The 27,432-nt window shown below is 46.0% G+C and overlaps 1 protein-coding gene across 3 annotated transcripts in view; it reads right to left on the bottom strand.

The window, feature by feature from the left end:
- tub (TUB bipartite transcription factor) overlaps window positions 1–27,432 on the bottom strand; it is a 413,149-nt gene that overhangs the window by 208,559 nt on the left and 177,158 nt on the right. The window contains exon 1 of one of the 3 annotated variants that reach the window (XM_072592348.1): window positions 20,261–20,368. The exons of the other annotated variants lie outside the window; for them this stretch is intronic. Within the exon in view, the coding sequence (XP_072448449.1) occupies window positions 20,261–20,280 (20 nt within the window). The 5' untranslated portion in view covers window positions 20,281–20,368. Of the gene's footprint in view, window positions 1–20,260; window positions 20,369–27,432 lie in introns of those variants that run through there. 3 annotated transcript variants of the gene reach the window in all.

The following is a 27,432-nucleotide window of genomic DNA, read 5'->3' on the forward strand; positions in this document are numbered from 1 at the left end:
GCTGAGCTGAACCAGTGTTTTCTAAAGGTTTGCCAGAATACCTTTGTGGTTAAATTCTATGCCTCTATCTATAAAGCCCAGGAGCCTGTAAGTTTTTCTGTTCACTTCCTCAAACTGCCTTGCCACCTTTGATAACTTGTGCACATTTATCCTCAATCCCTGTTTCTGAATTGTCTTTAGAATGATACGTTTTAGATTACATTGCCCTTCCTTGTTCTCCATGTCAGAATCTGTCACTTCACTTCTCTTCATTAAATTCTATCTGCCACATAACTGCCCATTCCAGCTATCTTTTTATGCCCTTTTAAAGTCTATCACTATAGGCCTCTCAGTCCATTACCTCTCCAGGTCTTCTGCCATTTGTAACTTTTGAAATTATACTTTATGCACCCAAGTCCAATTAAGATAGATCAAGGAATACACCCATTAAGATAGATCAAGGAATACAATGGTATTACTATTGACTCCTCAGGTACTCCACGATCTACCTTTCCCCAATCTGAAAACAAAATTACTACCACTTTCTATTCTTTGCCACTCAACCAAACATAAACAACATTTGTTTTTAACAAATCTCTTCTAGGATCTTTTTAAATTAATCTACACTTCAGTGAAGTGGCTTAGTGATTGGCAGTTTTATTACAAATTATTAATTTGAATTCAGGTGTCAAATTTTCAATTCTCTACTCCTCTGACAATAGTCCATATCTAAGAAGTACTGGAAGATTATGGCCAATCTCTCTCGAGTTTCCACCCTTTCACCCCTCAGCCTCCTTGGAAGTGGCCAATCAACTTGCCAAGCTTTCTAACATCTCCCCTTCATCAATTTTAGCCCAACCAATATTTCAACTACCTCCTCATTTAACGTGAGACCTTCGCCATTGCTAATGGCAGATGCGATGTGCACATTTAGCAATACAACCATCCACATGTACATCACTTCATTTGTCCCTAATCTGTTTCACTCATTCTTTTACCACCCTTTTATTAGTTGTATGCTTATGGAAGATTTTAGAGTCGTAGAGTCATAGAGATGTACAGCATGGAAACAGACCCTTCAGTCCAACTCGTCCACACTGACCAGGTATCCCAACCCAATCTAGTCCCACCTGCCAGCACCCGGCCCATATACCTTCCAAACTCTTCCTATTCATTATACCAATCCAGATGCCTTTTAAATACTGCAATCATAATAGCCTCCACCATTTCTTCTGGCAGCTCATTCCATACACATACCACCCTCTGATGGAAAAAGTTGCCCCTTAGATCTCTTTTTTTTCTTTCCCCTCTCACCCTAAACATATGCCCTCTAGTTCTGGACTCCCCCACCCCAGGGAAGAGACTTTGACTATTTGTCCTATCCGTGCCCCTCATTATTTTATGAACCTCGATATGGTCACCCCTCAGCCTCCGACACACCAGGGAAAACAGCCCCAGCCTATTCAGCCTGTCCCTGTAGCTCAAATCCTCCAACCCTGGCAGCATCCTTGCAAATCTTTTCTGAACCCTTTTAAATTTCACAACATCTTTCCGATAGGAAGGAGACCACACAATATTCCAAACGTGGCCTAACCAATGTGCTGTTCAGCTGCAATATGACCTCCCAACTCCTGTACTCAGTACTCTGACCAATAAAGGAAAGCATACCAAATGTCTTCTTCACTATCCTATCTACCTGCGACTCCACTTTCAAGGGGCTATGAACTTACACTCCAATGTCTCTTTGTTCAGCAACATTCCCCAGTATCTTACCATTAAGTGTATAAGTCCTGCTAAGTTTTGTTTTCCCAAAATGCAGCACCTCTGCCATCTGCCACTTCTCAGCCCATTGGCCCATCTGATCAAGATCCCGTTGTAATCTGAGGAAACCTTCTTCGCTATCCACTACATCTCCAATTTTGGTGTCATTTGCAAACTTACTAACTATACCTCTTAAGAAGAAGGGCTCATGCCCGAAACGTTGATTCTCCTGCTCCTTGGATGCTGCCTGACCTGCTGCACTTTTCCAGCAACACATTTTCAGCTCTGATCTCCAGTGTCTGCAGTCCTCACTTTCTCCAACTATACCTCTTATACTCATATCCAAATAATTTATATAAATGATGAAAAGTAGTGGACCCAGCACCGATCATTATGGTACTCCATTCGTCACAGGCCTCCAGTCTGAAAAACAATCCTCCACCACCAATCTCTGTCTTCTACCTTTGAACCAGTTCTGTATACAAATAGCTAGTTCTCCTGTATTCCATGAGATCTAACCTTGCTAACTAGTCTCCTATGGGGAACCTTGTCGAACACTTTACTGAAATCCATATAGATCACGTCCGCCATTCTGCCCTCTTCAATCTGCTTTGTTACTTCCTCCAAAAACTCAATCAAGTTTGTGAGACATGATTTCCCATGAACAAAGCCATGTTGACTATTCCTAATCAGTCCTTGCCTTTCCAAATAGTGTCCCTCAGGATTCCCTCCAACAACTTTCCAGATAGTGTCCCTCTGGATTCCCTCCAACAACTTGATGTCAGGCTCACTGATCTATAGTTCCCTGGCTTGTCTTTATCACCCTTCTTAAACAGTGGCATTACGTTAGCCAACCTCCAGTCATCTAGCACCTCACCTATGACTATTGATGATACAAATATCTCAGCAAGGGGCCCAGCTATCACTTCCCCAGCTTCCCACAGAGTTCTAGGGTACACCTGATCAGGTCCTGGGGATTTATCCACTTTTATGTGTTTCAAGATATCCAGCACTTCCTCCTCTGTAATATGGACAGTTTTCAAGATATCACCATCTATTTCCCAACAATCTATACCTTCCACGTCCTTTTCCACAGTAAACAATGATGCAAAATACTCGTTTAGTATCTCCCCCATCTCCTGCCGTTCCACACAAAGGCTGCCTTGCTGGTCTTTGAGGGGCCCTATTCTCTCCCTAGTTATCCTTTTGTCCTTAATGTATTTGCAAAATCCCTTTGGATTCTCCTTAATTCTATTTGCCAAAGCTATCACATGTCATCTTTTGTGCTCTCCTGATATCCCTCTTAAATATACTCCTACTGCCTTTATACTCTTCCACGGATTGATTCGATTATCCTGTCTATACCTGACATATGCTTCCTTTTTCTTAATTTTCATATTAAGTTTTACGTTAGCTGACATTCTCTTCTCATATTCTCTCTTTGATTAGTTTATTTTCTTCATCATCTTCCTTCCAAATTTTCTTTCTACAATCTAGTTCTCACTTGATCCATTTGACCTCCTAATTCCCCAAAACTAGATTTAGCCATGTAGGACTGTAAAAATAATGTCAAGAAAATGAATAAATGGCATAGAATCATAGTGTAGAAACAGGCCATTTGGCCCAACAAATCCACACCGGCCCTCCGAATACCCATTCCCCCTACTTTATTACTCTATATTATGCACCCAGCCTACACATTCCTGAACACTACAGGCAATTTAGCATGGTTAATTCACCTAACCTGCACAACTTTGGATTGTGGGAGGAAACCGGAGCACCCAGAGGAAACCCATGCAGACATGGAGAGAATGTGCAAACTCCAATACGTACAGTCACCAGAGGCTGGACTCGAACCTGGGTGCCTGGTGCTGTGAGGCAGCAGTATCAACCACTGAGCCCCCCTTTTTTTATATAAGTAGAGTAGCACAGCCAGACCCATTCCCCTACCCCAGTACTCTACATTTCCTCTGATGAACGCACCTAACCTACACATCCTTGGACATTACATGCAATTTAGCATGGCCAAATTCACCTAACCTGCACATCCTTGGATTGTGGAAAGAAACCAGAGCACCCAGAAGACACGGGGAAAATGTGCAAACTCCACACAGACAGACAGTCACCCGAGGCTAGAATCGAACCACAGTGCCTGACGCTGTGAGGCAGCAGTGCTACCGAGCATGTTGACTTTATATTCAGGAACTGTATATTCACAAGAAAACAATCATTCATTGTGGTTCTCATTAACTTCATTTTCTTTTTCTCACTAATGGTTTACCTTGTTCTGGAACATTCAATGAGCGCAGGTGGTGATTTTCGTATGTTTACATTACATGTATGAGTACAAAATGATCCAATGCATCTCTCGGTTAAAGCCATCCTGAGAATATTTTTCCAAAAATACTTGGAAGTCATAGAAGATACTTACGTTAAAAGAATTTTCCATACCTAAAGCAACTAAATTCTTATTTTTCCAGTAAAATGAGACTCAGATGTTTTTTCCACGCAGCTAAAAATATTTGGATTCTACACATCACTGAATTTTGGAAGCCTGCCAAAGTTCTTTGTCAGGATTACCCCTTAAACCGCGAAGCTCAAAATTTAGTCTGAAATGGCACTTTAAATTTAAGGTTAAAAATCAACATCTCTATTTCATTACATTCTATAAGCAAGATTGTCAACATTCCAGGATTGGCTTGAAGACTATAGAAGTTAATGACTTCGCTGGGAGTTCACTGCTGTGTACAACCCAGGAGAACAATCACAAACAAACAAAATTAGATTAGATAACTTAGATTACTTACAGTGTGGAAGCAGGCCCTTCGGCCCAACAAGTCCACACCGTCCCGCCGAAGCGTAACCCACCCAGACCCATTCTCCTACATTTACCCCTTCACCTAACACTACGGGCAATTTAGCATGGCCAATTCACCTAAAATGTTGTGCACTTTTATTTTAATCATAGATTTCCTACAGTGTGGAAGCAGGCCATTCAGCCCACCGAATCCACGCCGACCCTCTGAAGAGCATCCTACCAAGACCCATCCCATCCCTGTAACCATGCATTTCCCATGGCTAATCGGCCTAGCCAGTACATCCCTGGACACTATGGGTAATTTAGAATAGCCAATCCACTCAACCTACTCATTTTTGGACTGTGGAAGGAAACCGCAGCACCTGGAGGAAACCCATGCAGACACAGAGAGAGTGTGCAAACTCCACACAGTCACCCAAGGGTGGAATCAACCCCGGGTCCCTTGCACTGTGAGGCAGCAGTGCTCACCACTGAGCCACTGTGCCACCCATGGTCTTTGAACTTTCTGGTTAGAAAAAAGTTAAGACAGGGCAAAATGGCTGTTGACAAGAACCATCCATTCGGATATTGAAAAGATTACTCCCTTCCCGATTGGGTGGGATAGCGACACATCATAAGGATGAACATGTCAGATGACCACTATGAGATTATGTGAATGGGGAATTTGGATTCAGAAGGTCATGTGAAGTCACCATCAGGAATTAGTACTTGTGAGTCAGAAATGTACAGGTTATCCATTTCCTTATCAGTCCTTCAGGCCATGATCACAAATAGCATTTGGAGGATTAGAATTCTACTGACTTCAAAATACTTCCAAATAAATGTTGTACTAACAACCTCAGAGGGGAGAACGAGCTAGCATTTCTTCGAGTTAATGAACATACAGTCAAGCAGCTTTCTGGTCATAGCCCTCAAATAAAAGCAAAATGCTCTGGATGCTGGAAATCTGAAAGGAAAGCATAAAATGCTTGAAAAGCTCAGCAAGTCTGACAGCAAGAAACAGGATTAGGTTTTGAAGAAGTCATATCAGACTTGCAACACTAACTTGGTTCCTCTACACATGCCATCAGATCTGCTAGATTCCTCCAGCACTTTCTGTTTTTATCCTTCAAATTCAAGAGAGCTTTGAAAAAATTGCCATCATTGAGAATCAATGGAGAATACAAAATGGTTGAAGAAAAACACTGGATATCAAACTCAATTCCATTAACAACAAAATAGCACCTGACGCTTACTTACCTTCAAACCCCCACCAACCCCCCCAACCTTACATCCACTGAGGTACAGATAATAAAAGACGATCTAACTGAAACCTATAAGATCCTGTGGGAGGGATTACAACAAGGGGACACAGTTCAAAAAAAAGGGGTCACTCTGTTAAGACAGAGATGAAAAGAATTCTTTTTCTCTCGGGGGTCATGAATATTTGGTGTTCACTTCCTCGAAGTGTGGTTTAGGCAGTATCATTGAATATATTTAAGGTGGAGCTAGATAGATTATCTATTAACAGGGGAGTCGAAGGTTATCCGAGGCAGGTCAGAATGTGAAGTTGTGACCATAATCAGATTGCTACAATCAGCAACAGGCTGGTTATTCTGAAGGGTCTAATCCTACTCCTAATTTGTATGCTTCAATGTAAACCTCAATTCTGTATTTCCTTCCATTCATGATGCTAGAAGACATCTTGCACCTCACTTGGATGGCCAGGCTACATTTATGAGCTTAAATAGTGAGTGTTGCAGATAATTTTGAGTATTGGGTTGTGGGGAGGGTAATTCAATCCAAATATCTTTGTGTCTGAAATAACTATATGGGGACCAGTATTTCCACGCTCCCCCCCTCCACCCCCGCCCCCACCCAGACACTCAAAAAGGCCAACCTTCCATCTATAGAAACCATCTACCAGGTCCGCTGTCAAGGAAAGACCACCAGCGTTGTCAAAGATCCATACCACCCTGGCAATGTTTTTTCTACAACCTCTACCATTGGGGAGAAGGTACAGAAGCCTTAACACACGCACCAACCGGTTTTGCAACAGTTTCCACCCTACTCTTGTTAGAATACTGAATGGACTCACAAGCTCTTCACATTCACCCGTACCCGTGTTTTTGTTTTTGCCACTGTTTACCTATTATTTGCTATCTATGCTACTTAACTCTGTGATCTGTCTGTACTGCTCGCAAGACGATGCTTTTCACTGTGCCCCGGTACATGTGACAATAAATTCAACTCAATCCAATCACCATGATCCTCTTTGTTTACATGACTTGGAGATGCTGGTATTGGGCTGGGGTGTACAAAGTTAAAAATCACACAACACCAGTTTATAGTCCAACAGGTTTATTTGGAAGCACTAACTTTCTGAGCGCTGCTCCTTCATCAGGTGTTTCTCCACAATCACCTGAGGAAGGAGCAGCATTCCGAAAGCTAGTGCTTCCAGATAAACCTGTTGGACTATAACCTGGTGTTGTGTGATGTTTTACCTTTGTTTACATGTGCATAGTACAGCAGCTATGACCAGCCAGGGCTGCCTGATTGGCCCAGGTTAACAACCCCAATCAAGGATCTCAGTCAGCGAGATCCACCTGGTTCCAAACACTAGTGTCCATTCCCAGTTGTAAACTGACTGTCAAAGGCTAACACAGCAGAGTATGAATGAGGCATATTGTTGTTCATTTTCATTACTCTTCTGTGTTGTGTTTGATAGTCTTAGTTGCAGAAGAAAAGTGGCACCTGGAGCTTTTCAAAGTGCATGTTGTATATGAACTTACAATTGAAATTACCCTGTACTCACTTCAGGCCACTGTTCCTCTGTGTATGAAATAAGATCACAGCATGTTAGAGGCTACATGTAGGCTTTTTAATGCGAAGATATGAAGCTTTATTCAAAAGGTGACTGAATTGAATAGGGAGTTTCTAAAATGGGGGTAAAAATCATTTAAATCCCTCTGCAAAGTTTCCTGTGTTTTATTTAGTCTATTAAAAATCTCCGGAATCAAAGTGTAATAGATTAATGAGCTAAGATTCAATTAGATTTCCACAGAATCCCTACAACATGGAAGCAGGCCATTCAGCCCATCAATTTCATGCCGACTCTCCAAAGGGCATCCTACTCAGACCCACCCTCTTACCCTATGCCTACATTTCCTATGCCTAATCCACCTAGTCTGCACATCCCTGTACACTATGGGCAATTTAGAATAGCCAATCCACCTAATCTGCACATCTTTGAACTATTATTGAAACCAGAGCACCTGGAGGAAACCCACGCAGACACAGGGGAATCTGCAATGTCCACACATACAGTTGCCTGAGGTTAGAATCAAACACAGGACGCTGGCACTGTGAGGCAGGAGTGCTCATCATTGAGCCAACATGCTGCCCCTTAATCAAAGTCATTGTTCTGCTCAAATGATTCTAATGCAGCCAGGTGAAAGGGAAGACAAATAAATTTAGTGTCTATCTAATAAAAGTGCATTTCCAATCAGAATCAAGAAAAAAAAGGAAACAATATACCTTGGTGCGAATGCTAGGGGCTAAATTATTTTATACTCATTCTTTTGCTTGGAAAAGAACTCAAAATTATTCTAAACATACCAGTTTGAGTTATGTGGTTTTCTTTTTGTTTCTTTCCTTGTCCTAAAATGTAGATTTATTCAAATGTGGTTGTATTATCGAATCAATAAGTAACCAATAGTAACTCCATTACAGTTTTGAACATGCTTTGAAAATAGAAGCTGCTCTTTCACTTAACTTAGTCACTTTGAAGTTCTTTTATAAGATGATGATACATCTTTCTAGTGAGGTAATGGCACATTCATCCTAGTTATACAATAACTGAATATGAGTGAAGACTTGGTAGTATTCACGACGGCAGCAAACTCACAGAATGGCTGACCCTAGTTTTGTGAGTTGGATTGCACAACTTATTATCTTTCTCATTCAACTACAACAACTCAGCCTCACATCCAGAACAGAGCATTTACACTGGAAATAGCTTTCATTTGTGTAAAATAGGTATGTATAATGTTGAATGAGATTGACAAAGGAGATGTAAAGTGGATGTAAAGTCATAGACTTAGGAAAAGGGGTCTCAAATTTCAAGCAGAGATGAAGAGGAATTACTTCTATTAAAATAATCTGGGGAATTCACTACTCCAGAGCGCGGTGGATGCCAGGACACTGAGTAAATTTAAGGAGGAGAAAGACAGATATTTATTATTAATGGATTGAGGGGTTATGGAAAGAGGGCAGGGAACTGGAGTTGAGACTGAAATGAGATCAGCCATAACTATATTGAATGGTGGAGGAGGCTTAAGAGGCTAACTTACCTATTCCCGCTTGTAGTTAAATACCGTGAGAGGAATGTGCAACAATCAAGAGTGACCAACTTGTTTGTGATTTTAATCCAGATAACTTCTGTGATGTTGTGAAATGGGTGTTTCAGACCAAATACCTATTAAAGAGGCAATTTCAAAAGAAATGATACTTGGCAAAGCTGATCCACCATCACCCATTTTAGTCAACAGGAGTGATCATTTCAACCTCAACTATCCCCATGAGTGAATAAACATTTGTATTTTATGAAAGCAAATTGACCAACCAAATCCACAACCACAACAATTTGTTGGACAACAATTTTCAAGAAAATAACATTCCAAAGCAGTGCACAAAAACATTCCAACCCAGAGCATGAGAACCATTCCGACCCAGAGCACGAGAGCCATTCCAACCCAGAGCACGAGAGCCATTCCAACCCAGTGCACGAGAACCATTCCGACCCAGTGCATGAGAACCATTCCAACCCAGAGCACGAGAGCCATTCCAACCCAGTGCATGAGATCCATTCCGACCCAGTGCACGAGAACCATTCCGACCCAGTGCACGAGAACCATTCCAACCCAGTGCACGAGAACCATTCCGACCCAGTGCATGAGAACCATTCCAACCCAGAGCACGAGAGCCATTCCAACCCAGTGCATGAGAAAGTTTCCGACCCAGTGCACGAGAACCATTTCGAGCCAGAGCACGAGAACTATTCCGACCCAGTGCACGAGAACTATTCTGGCCCAGAGCACGAGGGCCATTCTGACCCAGTGCAGGAGAACCATTCCGACCCAGAGCACGAGAGCCATTCCAACCTGGAGCACCAGAACCATTCCAACCCAGTGCACGAGAACATTCCGACCGAGAGCACAAGAACCATTCCAACCCAGTGCACGAGAACTATTCTGACCCAGAGCACGAGAACCATTCCGACCCAGAGCACGAGAGCCATTCCGACTGAAAGCACGAGAGCCATTCCGACTGAAAGCACGAGAGCCATTTCGACCCAGATCATGAGAACCATTCCGACTGAAAGCACGAGAGCCATTTCGACCCAGAGCACGAGAACCATTCCGACCAAGAGCACGAGAGCCATTCCATCCCAGAGCACGAGAACCATTCCGACTCCATGCACGAGAGTCATTTCAACCCAGAGGACAAGAGCCATTCCGACCCAGAGCGCGAGAACCATTCCAACCCACAGCACGAAAAACATTCCGACCCAGAGCACGAGAACCATTCCGACCCACAGCACGAAAAACATTCCGACCGAGAGCACGAGAGCCATTCCGACCCACAGCACGAAAAACATTCCGACCGAGAGCACGAGAGCCATTCCGTCCCAGTGCATGAGAACCATTCTGACCGAGAGCACAAGAGCCATTCCGACCCAGAGCGCGAGAACCATTCCAACCCGCAGCACGAAAAACATTCCGACCCAGAGCACGAGAACCATTCCGACCCACAGCACGAAAAACATTCCGACCGAGAGCACGAGAGCCATTCCGTCCCAGTGCATGAGAACCATTCTGACCGAGAGCACGAGAGCCATTCCGTCCCAGTGCATGAGAACCATTCTGACCCCGTGCACGAGAGCTATTCCAACCCAGAGGACAAGAGCCATTCCGACCCAGAGCATGAGAGCCATTCCGACCGAGAGCACAAGAGCCATTCCGACCACGTGCACGAGGGCCATTCCGACCCAGAGCATGAGAGCCATTCCGACCGAGAGCACAAGAGCCATTCCGACCACGTGCACGAGGGCCATTCCGACCCAGAGCACGAGAGCCGTTCTGACCCAGAGCACGAGAGCCATTCCGACCAAGAGCACGAGAGTCATTCCAACCCGGTGAACAAGAGCCATTCTGACCCAGAACCAGAAAACCATTCCGACCCAGGGCACGAGAGCCATTCCAACCCAGAGCACGAGAACCATTCCGACCGAGAGCACGAGAGCCATTGCAACCCTGAGCACGAGAGCCATTCTGACCCAGAGCACGAGAACAATTCCGACCCACAGCATCAGAGCCATTCCGATCAAGAGCATGAAAATCATCCTGAACCAGAGCACAAGAGCCATTCCAACCCAGAGCACGAGAACCGTTCCGATCCAGTAACGAGAGCCATTCCGACCCAGACACGAAAATCATTCCAACCGAGAGCACGAGAGCCATTCCAACCCAGTCACGAGAACATTCCGACCCAGAGCATGAGAGTCATTCCAACCCAGTGCACGAGAGTCATTCCAGCCGAGAGCATGAGAGCCATTCTGACCCAGTGCACGAGAACCATTCCAATCCTGTGCACAAGAACCATTCCGACCAAGAGCACGAGAACCATTCCGACCCAGTTCACGAGAGCCATTCTGACCCAGAGAATGAGAACCATTCCGACCCAGAGCATGAGAGCCATTCCGACCCAGAGCACGAGAGCCATTCTGATCCAGAGCATGAGAGCCATTCCGATCCAGAGCATGAGAGCCATTCCGACCCAGAGCACGAGAGCCATTCTGATCCAGAGCATGAGAGCCATTCCAACCCAGTGCACGAGAGTCATTCTGACCCATAGCACGAGAGCCATTCCAGCCGAGAGCATGAGAGCCATTCTGACCCAGTTCACGAGAACCATTCCAATCCTGTGCACAAGAACCATTCCGACCGAGAGCACGAGAGCCATTCTGACCGAGAGCACGAGAACCATTCTGACCCAGAGCACGAGAGCCATTCTGACCCAATGCACAAGAACCATTCCAACCCAGAGCACGAGAGTCATTCTGACCGAGAGCACGAGAGACATTCCAACCCACAGCACGAGAACCATTCAGACCCAGAGCACGAAAGCCATTCTGACCCAGAGCACGAGAAGCATTCCGACCGAGAGTACGAGAACCATTCTGACCCAGAGTACGAGAACCATTCCGACCGAGTGTACGAGAACCATTCCGACCGAGTGTACGAGAACCATTCCGACACAGAGCACGAGAGCCATTCCAACCCAGAGCACGAGAACCATTCTGATCCAGTAACGAGAGCCATTCCGACCAAGAGCACGAAAATCATCCAAACCCAGAGCACAAGACCCATTCCGAACAAGAGCACGAGTACCATTATAAACCAGAGCATGAGAGCCATTCCAAGCCAGACACGAGAATCATTCTGACCGAGAGCACGAGAACCATTCCAACCCAGTGCATGAGAGTCATTCCGACCCATAGCACGAGAGCCATTCCAGCCGAGAGCATGAGAGCCATTCTGACCCAGTGCACAAGAACCATTCTGACCCAGAGCACGAGAGCCATTCCAATCCTGTGCACGAGAGCCATTCCGACCCAGTGCACGAGCACTATTCCGACCCAGAGCACGGGAGCCATTCCCACTCAGAGCACGAAAACCATTCTGACCCAGTGCACGAGAACCATTCCAACCCAGAGCACGAGAACCATTATAACCCAGAGCCATTCCGATTCTGCGCACGAGAGCCATTCTGACCCAAAGCACGAGAGCCATTCCGACCGAGAGCACGAGAGACATTCTGTGCCAGAGCACGAGAACCATTCCGACCCCGTGCACGAGAGCCATTCTGACCCAGAGCACGAGAGCCATTCTGACCTAGAGCACGAGAACCATTCTGAACCCGTGCACAAGAGCCATTCCGACCCAGAGCACGAGAGCCATTCTGATCCAGAGCACGAGAGCCATTCCGACCCAGAGCACGAGAGCCATTCCGACCCAGAGCACGAGAACCATTCTGATCCAGAACTGGAGAGCCATTCCGATTCAGAGCACAAAAGCCATTCCAACTAAGTGCACGAGTACCATTCTGATCCAGAGCACGAGAGCCATTCTGATCCAGAGCACGGGAGACATTCCGACCTAGGGCACGAGTACTATTCCAACCTAGAGCACAAGAGCTATTCCGGTACCCGGACCATGAGAACCATTCTGACCCAGGGCACAAGATCCATTCCAACCCAGAGCATGACAGCCATTCCAACCCCGTGCACAAGAGCCATTCCGACCCAGAACATGACAGCCATTCCAACCCAGTGCACAAGACCCACTCTGACCCAGAACCAGAGAGCCATTCCGACCCAGAGCACGAGAGCCATTCCGGTACCCAGAGCACGAGAGCCATTCCGACCTAGAGCATGAGAACCATTCCGACCCAGAGCACAAGAACAATTCCGACCTAGAGCCCGAGAGACATTCCGACATGGAGCACGAGAGACATTCCAACCCAGACCATGAGAACCATTCTGACCCAGTGAACGAGCGCCATTCCGACCCAGAGCATGAGAGCTATTCCGACCATGAGCACGAGAGCCATTCCAACCCAGAGCATGAGAGCCATTCCGACCAAGAGCACGAGAGCCATTCTGAACGAGAGCACGAGAGCCATTCCAACCCAGTGCACGAGAACTATTCCAACCTAGAGCACAAGAGCCATTCCGACCCAGAGCATGAGAGCCATTCCGACCCTGTGCACAAGAGCCATTCCGACCCAGAACATGACAGCCATTCCAACCCAGTGCACAAGACCCACTCTGACCCAGAACCAGAGAACCATTCTGAACTGGAACTTGAGAGCCATTCCAACCCAGTGCACAAGAGCCATTCCAACCCAGTGCACGAGAGCCATTCCAACCCAGTGCACAAGAGCCATTCCAACCCAGTGCACGAGAACAATTCCAACCTAGAGCCCAAGAGCCATTCCAACCCAGAACCAGAGAGCCATTCCGACCCGGAGCACGAGGCCATTCCAACACAGTGCACGAGAGCTATTCCAACCCAGTGCACGAGAGCCATTCCAACCCAGTGCATGAGAGCTATTCCAACCCAGTGCACGAGAGCCATTCCAACCTAGAGCACAAGAACCATTCCGACCTAGAGCACGAGAACCATTCCGACCGAGAACCAGAGACCCATTCTGACCCAGAGCACGAGAGTCTTTCCAACCCAGTGCATGAGAGTCATTCCGATCCAGAGCACAAGAACCATTCTGACCCAGAACACGACAGTCATTCTGACCCAGAGCATGAGAGCTATTCCGACCCAGAGCACGAGAACCATTCCGACCCAGAACATGACAGCCATTCCAACCCAGTGCACAAGACCCACTCTGACCCAGAACCAGAGAGCTATTCCGACCCAGAGCACGAGAGCCATTCCGGTACCCAGACCATGAGAACCATTCTGACCCGGTGCACAAGAACCATTCTGACCCAGTGCACGAGAGCTATTCTGACCCACAGCATGAGAGCAATTCTGACCAAGCACACAAGAGCCATTCCAACCCAGAACCAGAGAGCCATTCCGACCCGGACCACGAGGCCATTCCAACCCAGTGCACGAGAGCCATTCCGACCCAGAGCACGAGAACCATTTCGACCGAGAACCAGATTCCCATTCTGACCCAGAGCACGAGAGTCTTTCCAACCCAGTGCATGGGAGCCATTCCGATCCAGAGCACGAAAACCATTCTGACCCAGTGCACGAGAGCTATTCCGACCCAGTGCACAAGAACCATTCTGACCCAGAGCACGAGAGTCATTCCGACCCAGTGCACGAGAGCCATTCCGACCCAGAGCACGAGAGCCATTCCGACCCAGAGGACAAGAGCCATTCCAACCCAGTGCATGAGAACCATTATGAGCAAGAGCACGAGAACCATTCCAACCCTGAACCGGAGAGCCATTCCGATTCAGAGCACGAAAGCCATTCCAACTAAGTGCACGAGAACCATTCCGACCCAGTGCACGAGAGCCATTCCGATCCCGAGCACGAGAGCCATTCTGACCCGGTGCACGAGAGCCATTCCGACCCAGAGCACGAGAACCATTCTGACCCAGAGCATAAACGCCATAATGAGCCAGTGCACAAGAACCATTCCGACCTAGAGCACGAAAGCCATTCCGATCGAGAGCACGAGAGCCATTCCGACCCAGAGCACGAGAGCCATTCCGACCCAGAGCACGAGAGCCAATCCGACCCAAAATACAAAAGCCATTCCAACCTAGTGCACAAGAGCCATTCCAACCCAGAGCACGAGAACCATTCTGACCCAGAACTGGAGAGCCATTCCGATTCAGAGCACGAAAGCCATTCCAACTAAGTGCATGAGAACCATTCCGACCCAGTGCACGAGAGCCATTCTGACCCGGTGCACGAGAGCCATTCCGACCCAGAACCAGAGAGCCATTCTGACCCAGAGCACGAGAGCCATTCTGATCCAGAGTACGAGAGCCATTCCGACCCAAGCACGAGAGCCATTCCGACCCAGAGCACGACAGCCATTCTGATCCAGAGCACGAGAGCCATTCTGATCCAGAGCACAGGAGCCATTCCGATCCCGAGCATGAGAGCCATTCCGACCCAGCGCATGAGAACCATTCTGACACAGTGCACGAGAACCATTCCAACCCAGTGCACAAGAGCCATTCCAACCCAGTGCATGAGAGCTATTCCAACCCAGTGCACGAGAGCCATTCCAACCTAGAGCACGAGAACCATTCCGACCGAGAACCAGAGACCCATTCTGACCCAGAGCACGAGAGTCTTTCCAACCCAGTGCATGAGAGCCATTCCGATCCAGAGCACAAGAACCATTCTGACCCAGAACACGACAGTCATTCTGACCCAGAGCACGAGAGCTATTCCGACCCAGAGCACGAGAACCATTCTGACCCAGAGCACGAGAGTCATTCTGACCCAGAGCACGAGAGCCATTCCGACCCAGAGCACGAGAACCATTCTGACCCAGAGCATAAACGCCATAATGAGCCAGTGCACAAGAACCATTCCGACCTAGAGCACGAAAGCCATTCCGATCGAGAGCACGAGAGCCATTCCGACCCAGAGCACGAGAGCCATTCCGACCCAGAGCACGAGAGCCAATCCGACCCAAAATACAAAAGCCATTCCAACCTAGTGCACAAGAGCCATTCCAACCCAGAGCACGAGAACCATTCTGACCCAGAACTGGAGAGCCATTCCGATTCAGAGCATGAAAGCCATTCCAACTAAGTGCATGAGAACCATTCCGACCCAGTGCACGAGAGCCATTCTGACCCGGTGCACGAGAGCCATTCCGACCCAGAACCAGAGAGCCATTCTGACCCAGAGCACGAGAGCCATTCTGATCCAGAGTACGAGAGCCATTCCGACCCAAGCACGAGAGCCATTCCGACCCAGAGCACGACAGCCATTCTGATCCAGAGCACGAGAGCCATTCTGATCCAGAGCACAGGAGCCATTCCGATCCCGAGCATGAGAGCCATTCCGACCCAGCGCATGAGAACCATTCTGACACAGTGCACGAGAACCATTCCAACCCAGTGCACAAGAGCCATTCCAACCCAGTGCATGAGAGCTATTCCAACCCAGTGCACGAGAGCCATTCCAACCTAGAGCACGAGAACCATTCCGACCGAGAACCAGAGACCCATTCTGACCCAGAGCACGAGAGTCTTTCCAACCCAGTGCATGAGAGCCATTCCGATCCAGAGCACAAGAACCATTCTGACCCAGAACACGACAGTCATTCTGACCCAGAGCACGAGAGCTATTCCGACCCAGAGCACGAGAACCATTCTGACCCAGAGCACGAGAGTCATTCTGACCCAGAGCACGAGAGCCATTCCGACCCAGAGCACGAGAACCATTCTGACCCAGAGCATAAACGCCATAATGAGCCAGTGCACAAGAACCATTCCGACCTAGAGCACGAAAGCCATTCCGATCGAGAGCACGAGAGCCATTCCGACCCAGAGCACGAGAGCCAATCCGACCCAAAATACAAAAGCCATTCCAACCTAGTGCACAAGAGCCATTCCAACCCAGAGCACGAGAACCATTCTGACGCAGAACTGGAGAGCCATTCCGATTCAGAGCACGAAAGCCATTCCAACTAAGTGCACGATAACCATTCCGACCCAGTGCACGAGAACAGTTCCGACCCAGTGCACAAGCGCCATTTCGACCCAGAGCCCAAAAGCCATTCCGACCCAGAGCACGAGAGCCATTCCGACCCAGAGCACAAGAGCCATTCCAACCCACAGCATGAGAACCATTATGAGCAAGAGCACGAGAACCATTCCAACCCAGAACCGGAGAGCCATTCCGATTCAGAGCACGAAAGCCATTCCAACTAAGTGCACGAGAACCATTCCGACCCAGAGCACGAGAACCATTCTAATCCAGAACCGGAGAGCCATTCTGATTCAGAGCACAAAAGCCATTCCAACTGAGTGCACGAGAACCATTTTGACCCAGAGCACGAGAGCCAGTCCAACCCAGTGCATGAGAGCCATTCCGACCTAGAGCACGAGAGTCATTCCAACCCAGAGATGAGAACCATTCCGACCGACAGCATGAGAACTATTCCGACCCAGAGCACGAGAACTATTCCGACCCAGAGCACGAGAGCCACTCCGACCCAGAGCATGAGAGCCATTCCGATCCAGAGCGTGAGAACCATTCTGACCCAGAGCACAAGAACCATTCCGACCCAGAGCACGAGAACCATTCCAACCCAGAGCATAAACGCCATAATGACCCAGTGCACAAGAACCATTCTGACCTAGAGCACGAAAGCCATTCCGATCGAGAGCACGAGAGCCATTCCGACCCAGAGCACGAGAGCCATTCCGACCGAGAGCACGAGAGCCAATCCAACCCAAAATACAAAAGCCATTCCAACCTAGTGCACGAGAGCCATTCCGACCCAGAACCAGAGAGCCATTCCTATTCAGAGCACGAAAGCCATTCCAACTAAGTGCACGAGAACCATTCCGACTCAGTGCACGAGAACCATTCCGACCCAGCGCATGTGAACCATTCCGACCCAGAACACGAGAGCCATTCCGAACCAGTGCACAAGTGCTATTCCGACCCAGTGCATGAGAGCTAATCTGACCTAGAGCACGAGAGCCATTCTGAACCAGTGCACAAGAACAATTCCGACCTAGAGCACGAGTGGTATTCCGACCCAGTGCACGAGAACAATTCCGACCCAGTGCACGAGCGCCATTTCGACCCAGAGTCCAAAAGCCATTCCGACCCAGAGCCCAAAAGCCATTCCGACCCAGAGCATAAGAGCCATTCCGACCCAGAGCATGAGAACCATTCTGATCCAGAGCACGAGAGCCATTCTGATCCAGAGCACAAGAGCCATTCCGACCCAGAGCACGAGAACCATTCTGATCCAGAACCGGAGAGCCATTCCGATTCAGAGCACAAAAGCCATTCCAACTAAGTGCACGAGAACCATTCTGATCCAGAGCACGAGAACCCTTCTGATCCAGTGCACGAGAACCCTTCTGAACTGGAACTTGAGAGCCATTCCAACCCAGTGCACTAGAGCCATTCTGACCCAGAGCATGAGAGCCATTCCGACCAAGTGCACAAGAGCCATTCCAACCCAGAACCAGAGAGCCATTCCGACCCGGAGCACGAGAGCCATTCAGACTCAAAACCAGAGAGCCATTCCAACCCAGTGCATGAGAGCTATTCCAACCCAGAACACGAGAACCATTCCGACCGAGAACCAGAGACCCATTCCAACCCAGTGCACGAGAGCCATTCCAACCCAGTGCATGAGAGCCATTCTGACTCAGTGCACGAGAGCCATTCTGACTCAGTGCACGAGAGCCATTCTGACCCAGAGCACGAGAGCCATTCCAATGCAGAGCATGAGAACCATTCCAACCCAGAGCACGAGAACAATTCTGACCTAGAGCCTGAGAGACATTCCGACCTAGAGCACTAGAGACATTCCAACCCAGAGCACGAGAACCATTCCGACCCAGGGCACGAGAGCCATTCTGGTACCCAGACCATGAGAACCATTCTGACCCAGTGCATGAGCGCCATTCCGACCCAGAGCATGAGAGCTATTCCGACCCAGTGCACAAGAGCCACTCCGACCTAGAACCAGAGAGCCATTCCGAACCAGAACCAGAGAGCCATTCTGACTCAGAGCACGAGAACCATTCCAACCCAGTGCACGAGAGCTATTCCGACCCAGAGCATGAGAACCATTCCAACCCAGTGTACAAGAACCATTCTGACCCAGAGCACGAGAACCATTCCAACCCAGAGCACGAGAACCATTTCGACCCAGAGCATAAACGCCATAATGACCCAGTGCACAAGAACCATTCCGACCTAGAGCACGAGAGCCATTCCGATCGAGAGCACGAGAGCCATTCCGACCCAAAGCACAAGAGCCATTCCAACCGAGAGCACGAGAGCCAATCCAACCCAGAATGCAAAAGCCATTCAAACCCAGTGCACGAGAGCCATTCCAACCCACAGCACGAGAGCCATTCCAACCGAGAGCACGAGAGCCATTCCGAACCAGTGCATGAGAGCCATTATGACCCAGAGCACGAGAACCATTCTGACCCAAAACCGGAGAGCCATTCCAATTCAGAGAACGAAGGCCATTCCAACTAAGTGCACGAGAGCCATTCCGACCCAGAGCACGATAGCCAGTCCAATCCAGTGCATGAGAGCCATTCCGACCTAGAGCACGAGAGTCATTCCAACCCAGAGATGAGAACCATTCCGACCGACAGCATGAGAACTATTCCGACCCAGAGCACGAGAACCATTCCGACCCAGAGCACGAGAGCCACTCCAACCCAGAGCATGAGAGCCATTCTGATCCAGAGCGTGAGAACCATTCTGACCCAGAGCACAAGAACCATTCCGACTGAGAGCACAAGAACCATTCCAACCCAGAGCACAAGAACCATTCCAACCCAGAGCATGAGATCCATTCCAACCCAGTTCTCAAGAACGATTCCAAACCAAAACCAGAGAGCCATTCTGACCCAGTGCACGAGAGCCATTTTTACCCAGAGCACAAGAGCCATTCCAACCCAGAGCACGAGAACCATTCCGACGCAGAGCACGAGAGCCATTCCAATCCAGTGCACAAGAGCCGCTCCAACCCAGAACCAGAAAGCCATTGTGACTGAGAGCACGAGAGCCATTCCAACCCAGTGCATGAGAGGCATTCCAACCCAGAGCACAAGAGCCATTCTGACCCAGAGCACGAGAACCATTCCGACCCAGTGCACGAGAGCCATTCTAATTCAATTCATCAAAAGCTCACTTTGATCCATTTAAAGCTTCAATGCATCCCAGAAATTTCTCTGTCTACTGCTCTTAACAAATTCACACATTACAGTTCAGAAACAAAATTACTGCAGTCGAAACAAAGCAACTATCTTTGAAACTGTACCCAGTTGTTATAAAACACATCACCCAATCTGTATGTTCCTGTCTGTACCGTAGACAATACAGCAACAGTTCTCAGCCAGTGGGACAAAAGTAAAGTGAATGCATAAAAGCTCACTGAAATTACTCTTACCGATATTTACTTTCCTTCATTTCAGCAAATGTTTACAAGGTGGACACAATCCTCATTCACTGTAGAAACAATAACCGTCTCTGCTGGATTTCTGCTTCCTGCTGCTCGCCCTGGCGTAGTAATATGAAAGCTAATCCTGATACAGTCAGGCTAAACAGTTTCTCAACATTGCTATGAAGTTGAAGGCTGAGTGCAAAACTGTGGTAATCGACACTGCCAAGAATAGGTCGGGGGTGGAAAGGTCTAATTTGCTGGAAGTGCAATTAAATAATTCAGTTTTATTTAAATACTTTTAATATTTAACAATTTCAAAACATATTAAGCAGAGATTACAATCAGTACTTATGACCAAATAAAGGTTACAGTGGCAGCACAGGAGCAAAGGCTCAGTAGCAAGAAACAGAAAATTCGTGACTGTTTGTTTTTGGAATGAGGGAACGTGTACAATAAAGTTCCCAGTGGGTCAGTACAAAGACCATTGCTGATCTATGTCGAATTGTTTTGATTTGTCAACATTTAGCTTACATTTAGTTACATATAGTGATCAAGTAATCAAAACTTTTCAATTGATTTAACCCATTATTTCCTGTTTAATCACACTCTGTGCAGGGCATTACTATAACATGCGACGGACTCTTTGCGTGTTCAGCTAACAAGTGAGATGTGCCACAATGTGCGTAGGCATTGACAGAGGTGCTCCTTAACCTGCAGGAAATGTTTATATTATCTTTCTTAAGATGAGAACTAGGTGTGGATAATGTGGTAAAAATATTCTACAGAATATTTATTACAGCTGACTGTTGTGCATAAGCATTGAATTCAAAGACATTGAAGTGTTTAGACTCATAGAGATTTACAGCAGAGAAACAGACCCTACAGTCCAACTCATCCATGCCGACCAGATATCCCAACCTAATCTAGTCCCACTTGCCAACACCCGGCCCATACTTCCAAAGCCTTCCTACTCATGTACCATCCAGATGCCTTTTAAATGTTGCAATTGTACCAGCCTCCACAACTTCCTCTGGCAGCTCATTCCATACACGCATCACTCTCTGCGTGAAAATGTTGCCCCTTACGTCTCTTTTATATTTGTGCTAATACAATGCTTTTTGTCAACAATGAGTACCATGCTTCAAATGACCCAAGATAAAATGGAGTTTGTGATCTTTATACCGTCCATTCATGTGCTATAATACAATGATGATATCATTAGTATGTCCCTGATTGTGGCACATAAAATAACACTCCATCTATCTTCATGCCAGTGTAAGCTACACCTTTATTATTTAACAGTTGGAACAAATGCTGTGAAGGTTGACTAGATCCACTTTGGAATGATTATCCCAAATTAGCAATTCACAGAAACATAGAAACAGGAGTAAAAGTGGGCCATTCAGCCCTTTGACCATGCTCCCCCATTCATTATGATCATGGCTAATTCACAAATTCAGTCTTCTGTTCTCACTTTTCCTTTGATACCGTCAGCTCCAAGAAATAAGTCAAACTCCTCTTGAAAATATGCAATATTTTGTCCTCAACCACTTCTGTGATAAAGCTTTCCGGAGGCTCGTCACGTTTTGGCACTATCTTGCACTCAAGATATTTTTCACCAACCTAGTCAGAGCTGTTTTTGTACATTTCTGGAACAGGTGGCACTTGACCCTTGGCCTCCTGGCTCAGAACCTTGGCTCCTGGCACTGAGGTAGTGTGCTGGAAATAAAATTCCTGCATTCTCATATTAAATGTGAAACAATTTAGTGAAACCATCCAAAGTCCTCAATAAACTACCTGACTGATAAATTCAGGTTAAAAACATTCATCAGATTTCAAGTATTATGCTTGTAACTGCTGCTTTCTAACACATGCAACCCTTAGGCTTCTTATTCAAATAAACAGAATGTTTTTCACTTTTTCCAAGAAAAGGATCTTTCTGGAAGCTTCATATGTGCTTTCAATGCCTGATGCTTTTACTCAACTACCAAAATTACTTTGCTTAACCTTTGCAAATTCAACATAGGTTCTCCTCAAGTTTCAAAACTTTTGCCTGTATCATTCAGGGACTAACTTTTCAATACCCCAGAATTGTTTTCTTGATAGGATCATAATCCCGAGAAACCACCTCTGACAGTGAAGCACAAAATTCATGTACTGCTCTGCATAAGCATTCACAAGCTTTTGGACCACTGCTCCTTCGTCATGTGGAGTGAAGAGAGGCACACAAGCACAGAATTGAAAGGCAGAGAGATCAAAAGATCATTCAAATGGTGTGAGTGGAGTGTCAACAGGCTGAATCTTAAGTCTCTGCGGATGATCAAAAGTATCAGATGATGTGAGTAAAGTGTCAACAGAAGAACAAGTGAGTAGCCATTTGGTGCTTTTTCAGCACTACCTTATTTTTTACTTTTTGCAATCATCTCCCTGCTACAATTCATTGGATTACAGGTCATCCCTTCACTTGCTATTCAGCTGTTGACACTTTACTCACACCGTCTGACACATTTGATCACCTGCAGAGACTTGTTATTCAACCTGTCAACACTTCACTCACACAATTTGTCTGTTCTTTTGATCTCTCTGCCATAAATTCTGCACCTGTATGCTCTTTTCACCTCACCTGATGAAGGAGCAGCGCTCTGAAAGCTTGTGATTTCAAATAAACCTGTTGGATTATAACCTGGAGTCATGTGACTGCTTACCTTATCTACCCCAGTCCAACATTGGTACCTCATGCATAAGCAATATCCAGTTTTCCTCTAGCCAACTCATTGGTCTCATCAGTTTTACAAAGCCACCATGTCCTTTACCTCAAACTTTGTTACAGACTGTATCAACTTGAATATTTGTTTACTGAACATTAGGTCCTGTCTAGAATTTTCACGATCAGACCCTTCTTTGCCTTCTTTGGCTGCTACAATATTTCAAATTAAATTAATTTTCTTTCTTTTCTCCATGCGCTACAAGGATCAGTGCTGGCTCCCCTGCTTTTCGTCATTTATATAAATGATTTAGATGTGAACATAGGATATATGGTTAGTAAGTTTGTAGATAACATCAAAATTGGAGGCGTAGTGGACAGTGAAGAATATTACCACGGATACAATAGGAATTTGATCAGATGGACCAATGGACCAAGCAGTGGCAGATGGAGTTTAATTTAGTAATGGAGTTTAATTTAATAAAGGCCAAATTTGACAGTATTAGGCAAGAACTTTCGTAAGCTGACTGGGGGCAAATGTTTGCAGGTAAAGGGACAGCTGGAAAATGGGAAGCCTTCAGAAATGAGATAACGAGATTCCAGACAAAGTATATTCCTGTTGGGTGAAAGGAAAGGCTGGTAGGTATAAGGAATGCTGGATAACTAAAGGAATTGAGGGCTTGGTTAAGAAAAAGAAGGAAGCATATGTAAAGGATAGATTGAGTGAATCCTTAGAAGAGTATAAAGGCAGTGGGAGTATACTTAAGAGGGAAATCAGGAGTGCAAAAAGGGGGCATGAGATCGCTTTGGTAAATAGAATTAAGGAGAATCGAAAGAGTTTTTATAAATACATTAAGGACAAAAGAGTAACTAAGGAGAGATTACGGCCCCTCAAAGATCAACAAGACGGCCTTTGTGTGGAGCTGCAGAAAATGGGGGAGATACTAAATGAGTATTTTGCATCTGTATTTACTGTAGAAAATGATATGGAAGATATAGACTGTAGGGAAATAGATGGTGACATCTTGCAAAATGCCCATATTACAGAGGAGGAAGTGTTGGATGTCTTGAAACGGGTAAAGGTGGATAAATCCCCAGGACCACCAATAGTCACGGGTGAGGTGCCGGAAGACTGGAGGTTGGCTAACGTGGTGCCACTGTTTAAGAAGGGTGGTAAGGACAAGCCAGGGAACTATAGATCAATGGGCCTGACATCAGGGATTCCTGAGGGACAGGATGTACCTGTATTTGGAAAGGCAAGGACTGATTAGGGATAGTCAACATGGCTTTGTGCACGGGAAATCATGTCTCACAAACTTGATTGAGTTTTTTGAGCAAGTAATGAAGAGGATTGATGAGGGCAGAGTGGTAGATGTGATCTATATGGATTTCAGTAAGGTGTTCAACAAGGTTCCCCATGGGAGACTGATTAGCAAGGTTAGACCTCATGGAATACAGGAAGAACTAACCATTTGGATACAGAACTGGATCAAAGATAGAAGACAGAGGGTGGTGGTGGAGGGTTGTTTTTCAGACTGGAGGCCTGTGACCAGTGGAGTGCCACAAGGATCGGTACTGGGTCCTCTACTTTTTGTCATTTACACTAATGATTTGGATGCAAGCATAAGAGGTACAGGTAGTAAGTTTGCAGATGACACCAAAATCGGAGGTGTAGTGGACAGCGAAGAGGGTTACCTCAGATTACAACAGGATCTTGACCAGATGGGCCAATGGGCTGAGAAGTGGTAGATGGACTTTAATTCAGATAAATGCGGGTGCTGTGTTTTGGGAAAGCAGGTCTTAGCAGGACTTATACACCTAATGGTAAGGTCATAGGGAGTGTTGCTGAACAAAGAGACCTTGGAGTGCAGGCTCATAGTTCCCTGAAAGTGAAGTCTTGGGTAGACATAATCGTGAAGAAAGCATTTGCTATGCCTGCCTTTAATGGTCGGTGCATTGTGTATGGGAATTGGGAGGTCATGTTGCAGCTGTACAGGACATTGGTTAGGTCACTTTTGGAATACTTCATGCAATTCTGGTCTCCCTACTATAAAAAGGACATTGTGAAACTCGAAAGGGTTCAGAAAAGATTTACAAGGATGTTGCCAGAGTTGGAGGATTTGAGCTATACGGTGAGGCTGACAAGAATGGGACTATTTTCCCTGGGGTGTTGGATGCTGAGGGGTGACCTTATAGAGGTCTATAAAACCATGAGGGGCATGAATATGGTAAATAGACAAGGTGGACAGTGAGGTCTGCAGATGCTGGAGATCAGAGTTAAGAGTGTGTTGCTGGAAAAGCTCAGCAGGTCAGGCAGCATCCAAGGAGCAGGAAAATTGACGTTTCGGACTGAAACCCTTCATCAGGAATGATGAGGGCTGATGAAGGGCTCCGACCCGAAACGTTGATTTTTCTGCTGCTCGGATGCTGCCTGACCTGCTGTGCTTTTCCAGCAACACACTCTCAATATTAAATAGACAAGGTCTTATCCCAGGGGTGGGACAGAGCAAAACTAGAGGGCATGGGTTTAAGGTGAGAGGGGAAAGATTTAAATGAATCTAGAGGACAACTTTTTCACACAGAAGGTGGTGCATGCATAGAATGAACTGCCAGGGAAGTGGTAGAGTCCAGTACAAATACATTTAAAAGGCATCTGGATGAGTTCATTCTTTATTCTCCTCCTTGTTTGTCACTGCACTTAGAATTCCACCTCTAACTTCTTTATTCTTTCACCATGTTCAAACTGCTTTAACTGTACCTCAATCAGTACTGACGTTAACGTCTCATTACTTTGTCTAACTGGTTCCTCATGTATCTCTATTAAGCCCGAGTGTCCTGCTCGTCTTCTATTCAGGAAAGGGATTGTTTTGATACTTTCATTTGCAGGCTGGATGTTTGTCTTGCCGCATTGACCTCACGCAAGGCATAGTCACTTGGTCAGAAGCCAATCAAAACTTTGTTGTCAAACAATTGTCGATGAGTTCAGAATCCATAGGCTCCATCCTGTCTGCTTCAGCTCTTACTGTTCCAGCAGTGTATACAACTCACAATGTTCCCATACTTAAAATTCCAGCCATCTCTTTACACAGTTTGTTTGATCTAAAGCATCACCCTCCATTGAGGTCCAAGCAAAAGGAAAATGAAAATACGTCATCTTTACTGTAAACTTTATATTGAAGCAATTCTGTGATTTTCATATTAGTTGAAAGTTGTATGCCACTTTGCCACTTTATTTTACTATTTTAAAGATTCTTCCATTGCAAGCATCAAGAGCCACTATTAAAAAACGCCCATAAGCAGGTAGTTGCTTTAATAAAAGCACATTAATGGGTGTCTAGGCTAATGAATTCTCTACAGGATAGCTATACGCCAATGCATAAATTTGAGATGATGCACACAATTATCAATAAGTATGAAGTGAAAACACACGCCTTCTTATACCAAACAAATAGGAAATAAATGATCTCGAGGAACTTAGATATCTCACTGACAGGCATAAGGATTTATTAAAGTAATAAAAAAGGGTTTAATGAAGGAGGATCCTAGGAATACCTGAAACTTCAGGAAGTGACAGGAAAGTGCATCAGTAAGATGTCATGACTCTTAATTTTTTTTATTACCTATTTTTCTAATCAACCTGTTCAGAGATGTTATGCAAACTTCTGGAGCAGGTGGGATACCACTACACCACAAGATGGCACCTTCATTATCTGTAAAAACAAGTCAATTATTAACCACACACCACCTAATCAGAGACTGACCACGCAGTGGCCTAACCAGTGTTCAGGACAATCAATAACTATACACAGATGTAATGGTTAGTGAGTGTTTAAAATACCAACTTTTAGCAACCAGACATGCATCAAGAAGAATGAGTAGACTTCTGCCAGAAGATCACATCTAGTGGCAATGCCATAGTGATGAACTGGTGTTGCAACATTAACAGACTGTTTACTAACTGCCTCGGTTAAATTACACATTTTTATAAGTACTGTAAACAACTTAATAAATTCTGTGAATCTTGTAAAGATGAACCTATACCTGCTGTGGGGAGTTAGTTGAAAATAGGCACTCTCGTTAATGTCAACTCTCCCAGTTCAAGACATAATTTTAAGTCCCATGATGATATTACACTTAATAACATAGACTTGAGTGTATAGGACACAGATTCAAAATTCAAAAATTACAGAAAACTGGTGAAATGTGAGAAGAGTTACTTTCAACTACAGAAGAACATGGGGAGATTGGTGGAATGTGCAGACATCTGGCATGTGGAAGATCAATTTTAGGGCAGTGAGTTGTAAACTATTACACTTTGGTCAGAAGGATAAGAATTGGCAATTTAAAATAAAGGATACAACTCTCTAGGGAGCTCGGGAACAGAAAGGAGTGGAGTATTAGTGCACTGCTCCCATTGTCAGAAGGGATATGAACCAGAGGATACAGATTTAAGAGATAAGAAAAAGAATTAATG

Source organism: Chiloscyllium punctatum, chromosome 22, assembly GCF_047496795.1.
Source record: "Chiloscyllium punctatum isolate Juve2018m chromosome 22, sChiPun1.3, whole genome shotgun sequence".
Lineage (NCBI taxonomy): Eukaryota > Metazoa > Chordata > Chondrichthyes > Orectolobiformes > Hemiscylliidae > Chiloscyllium > Chiloscyllium punctatum.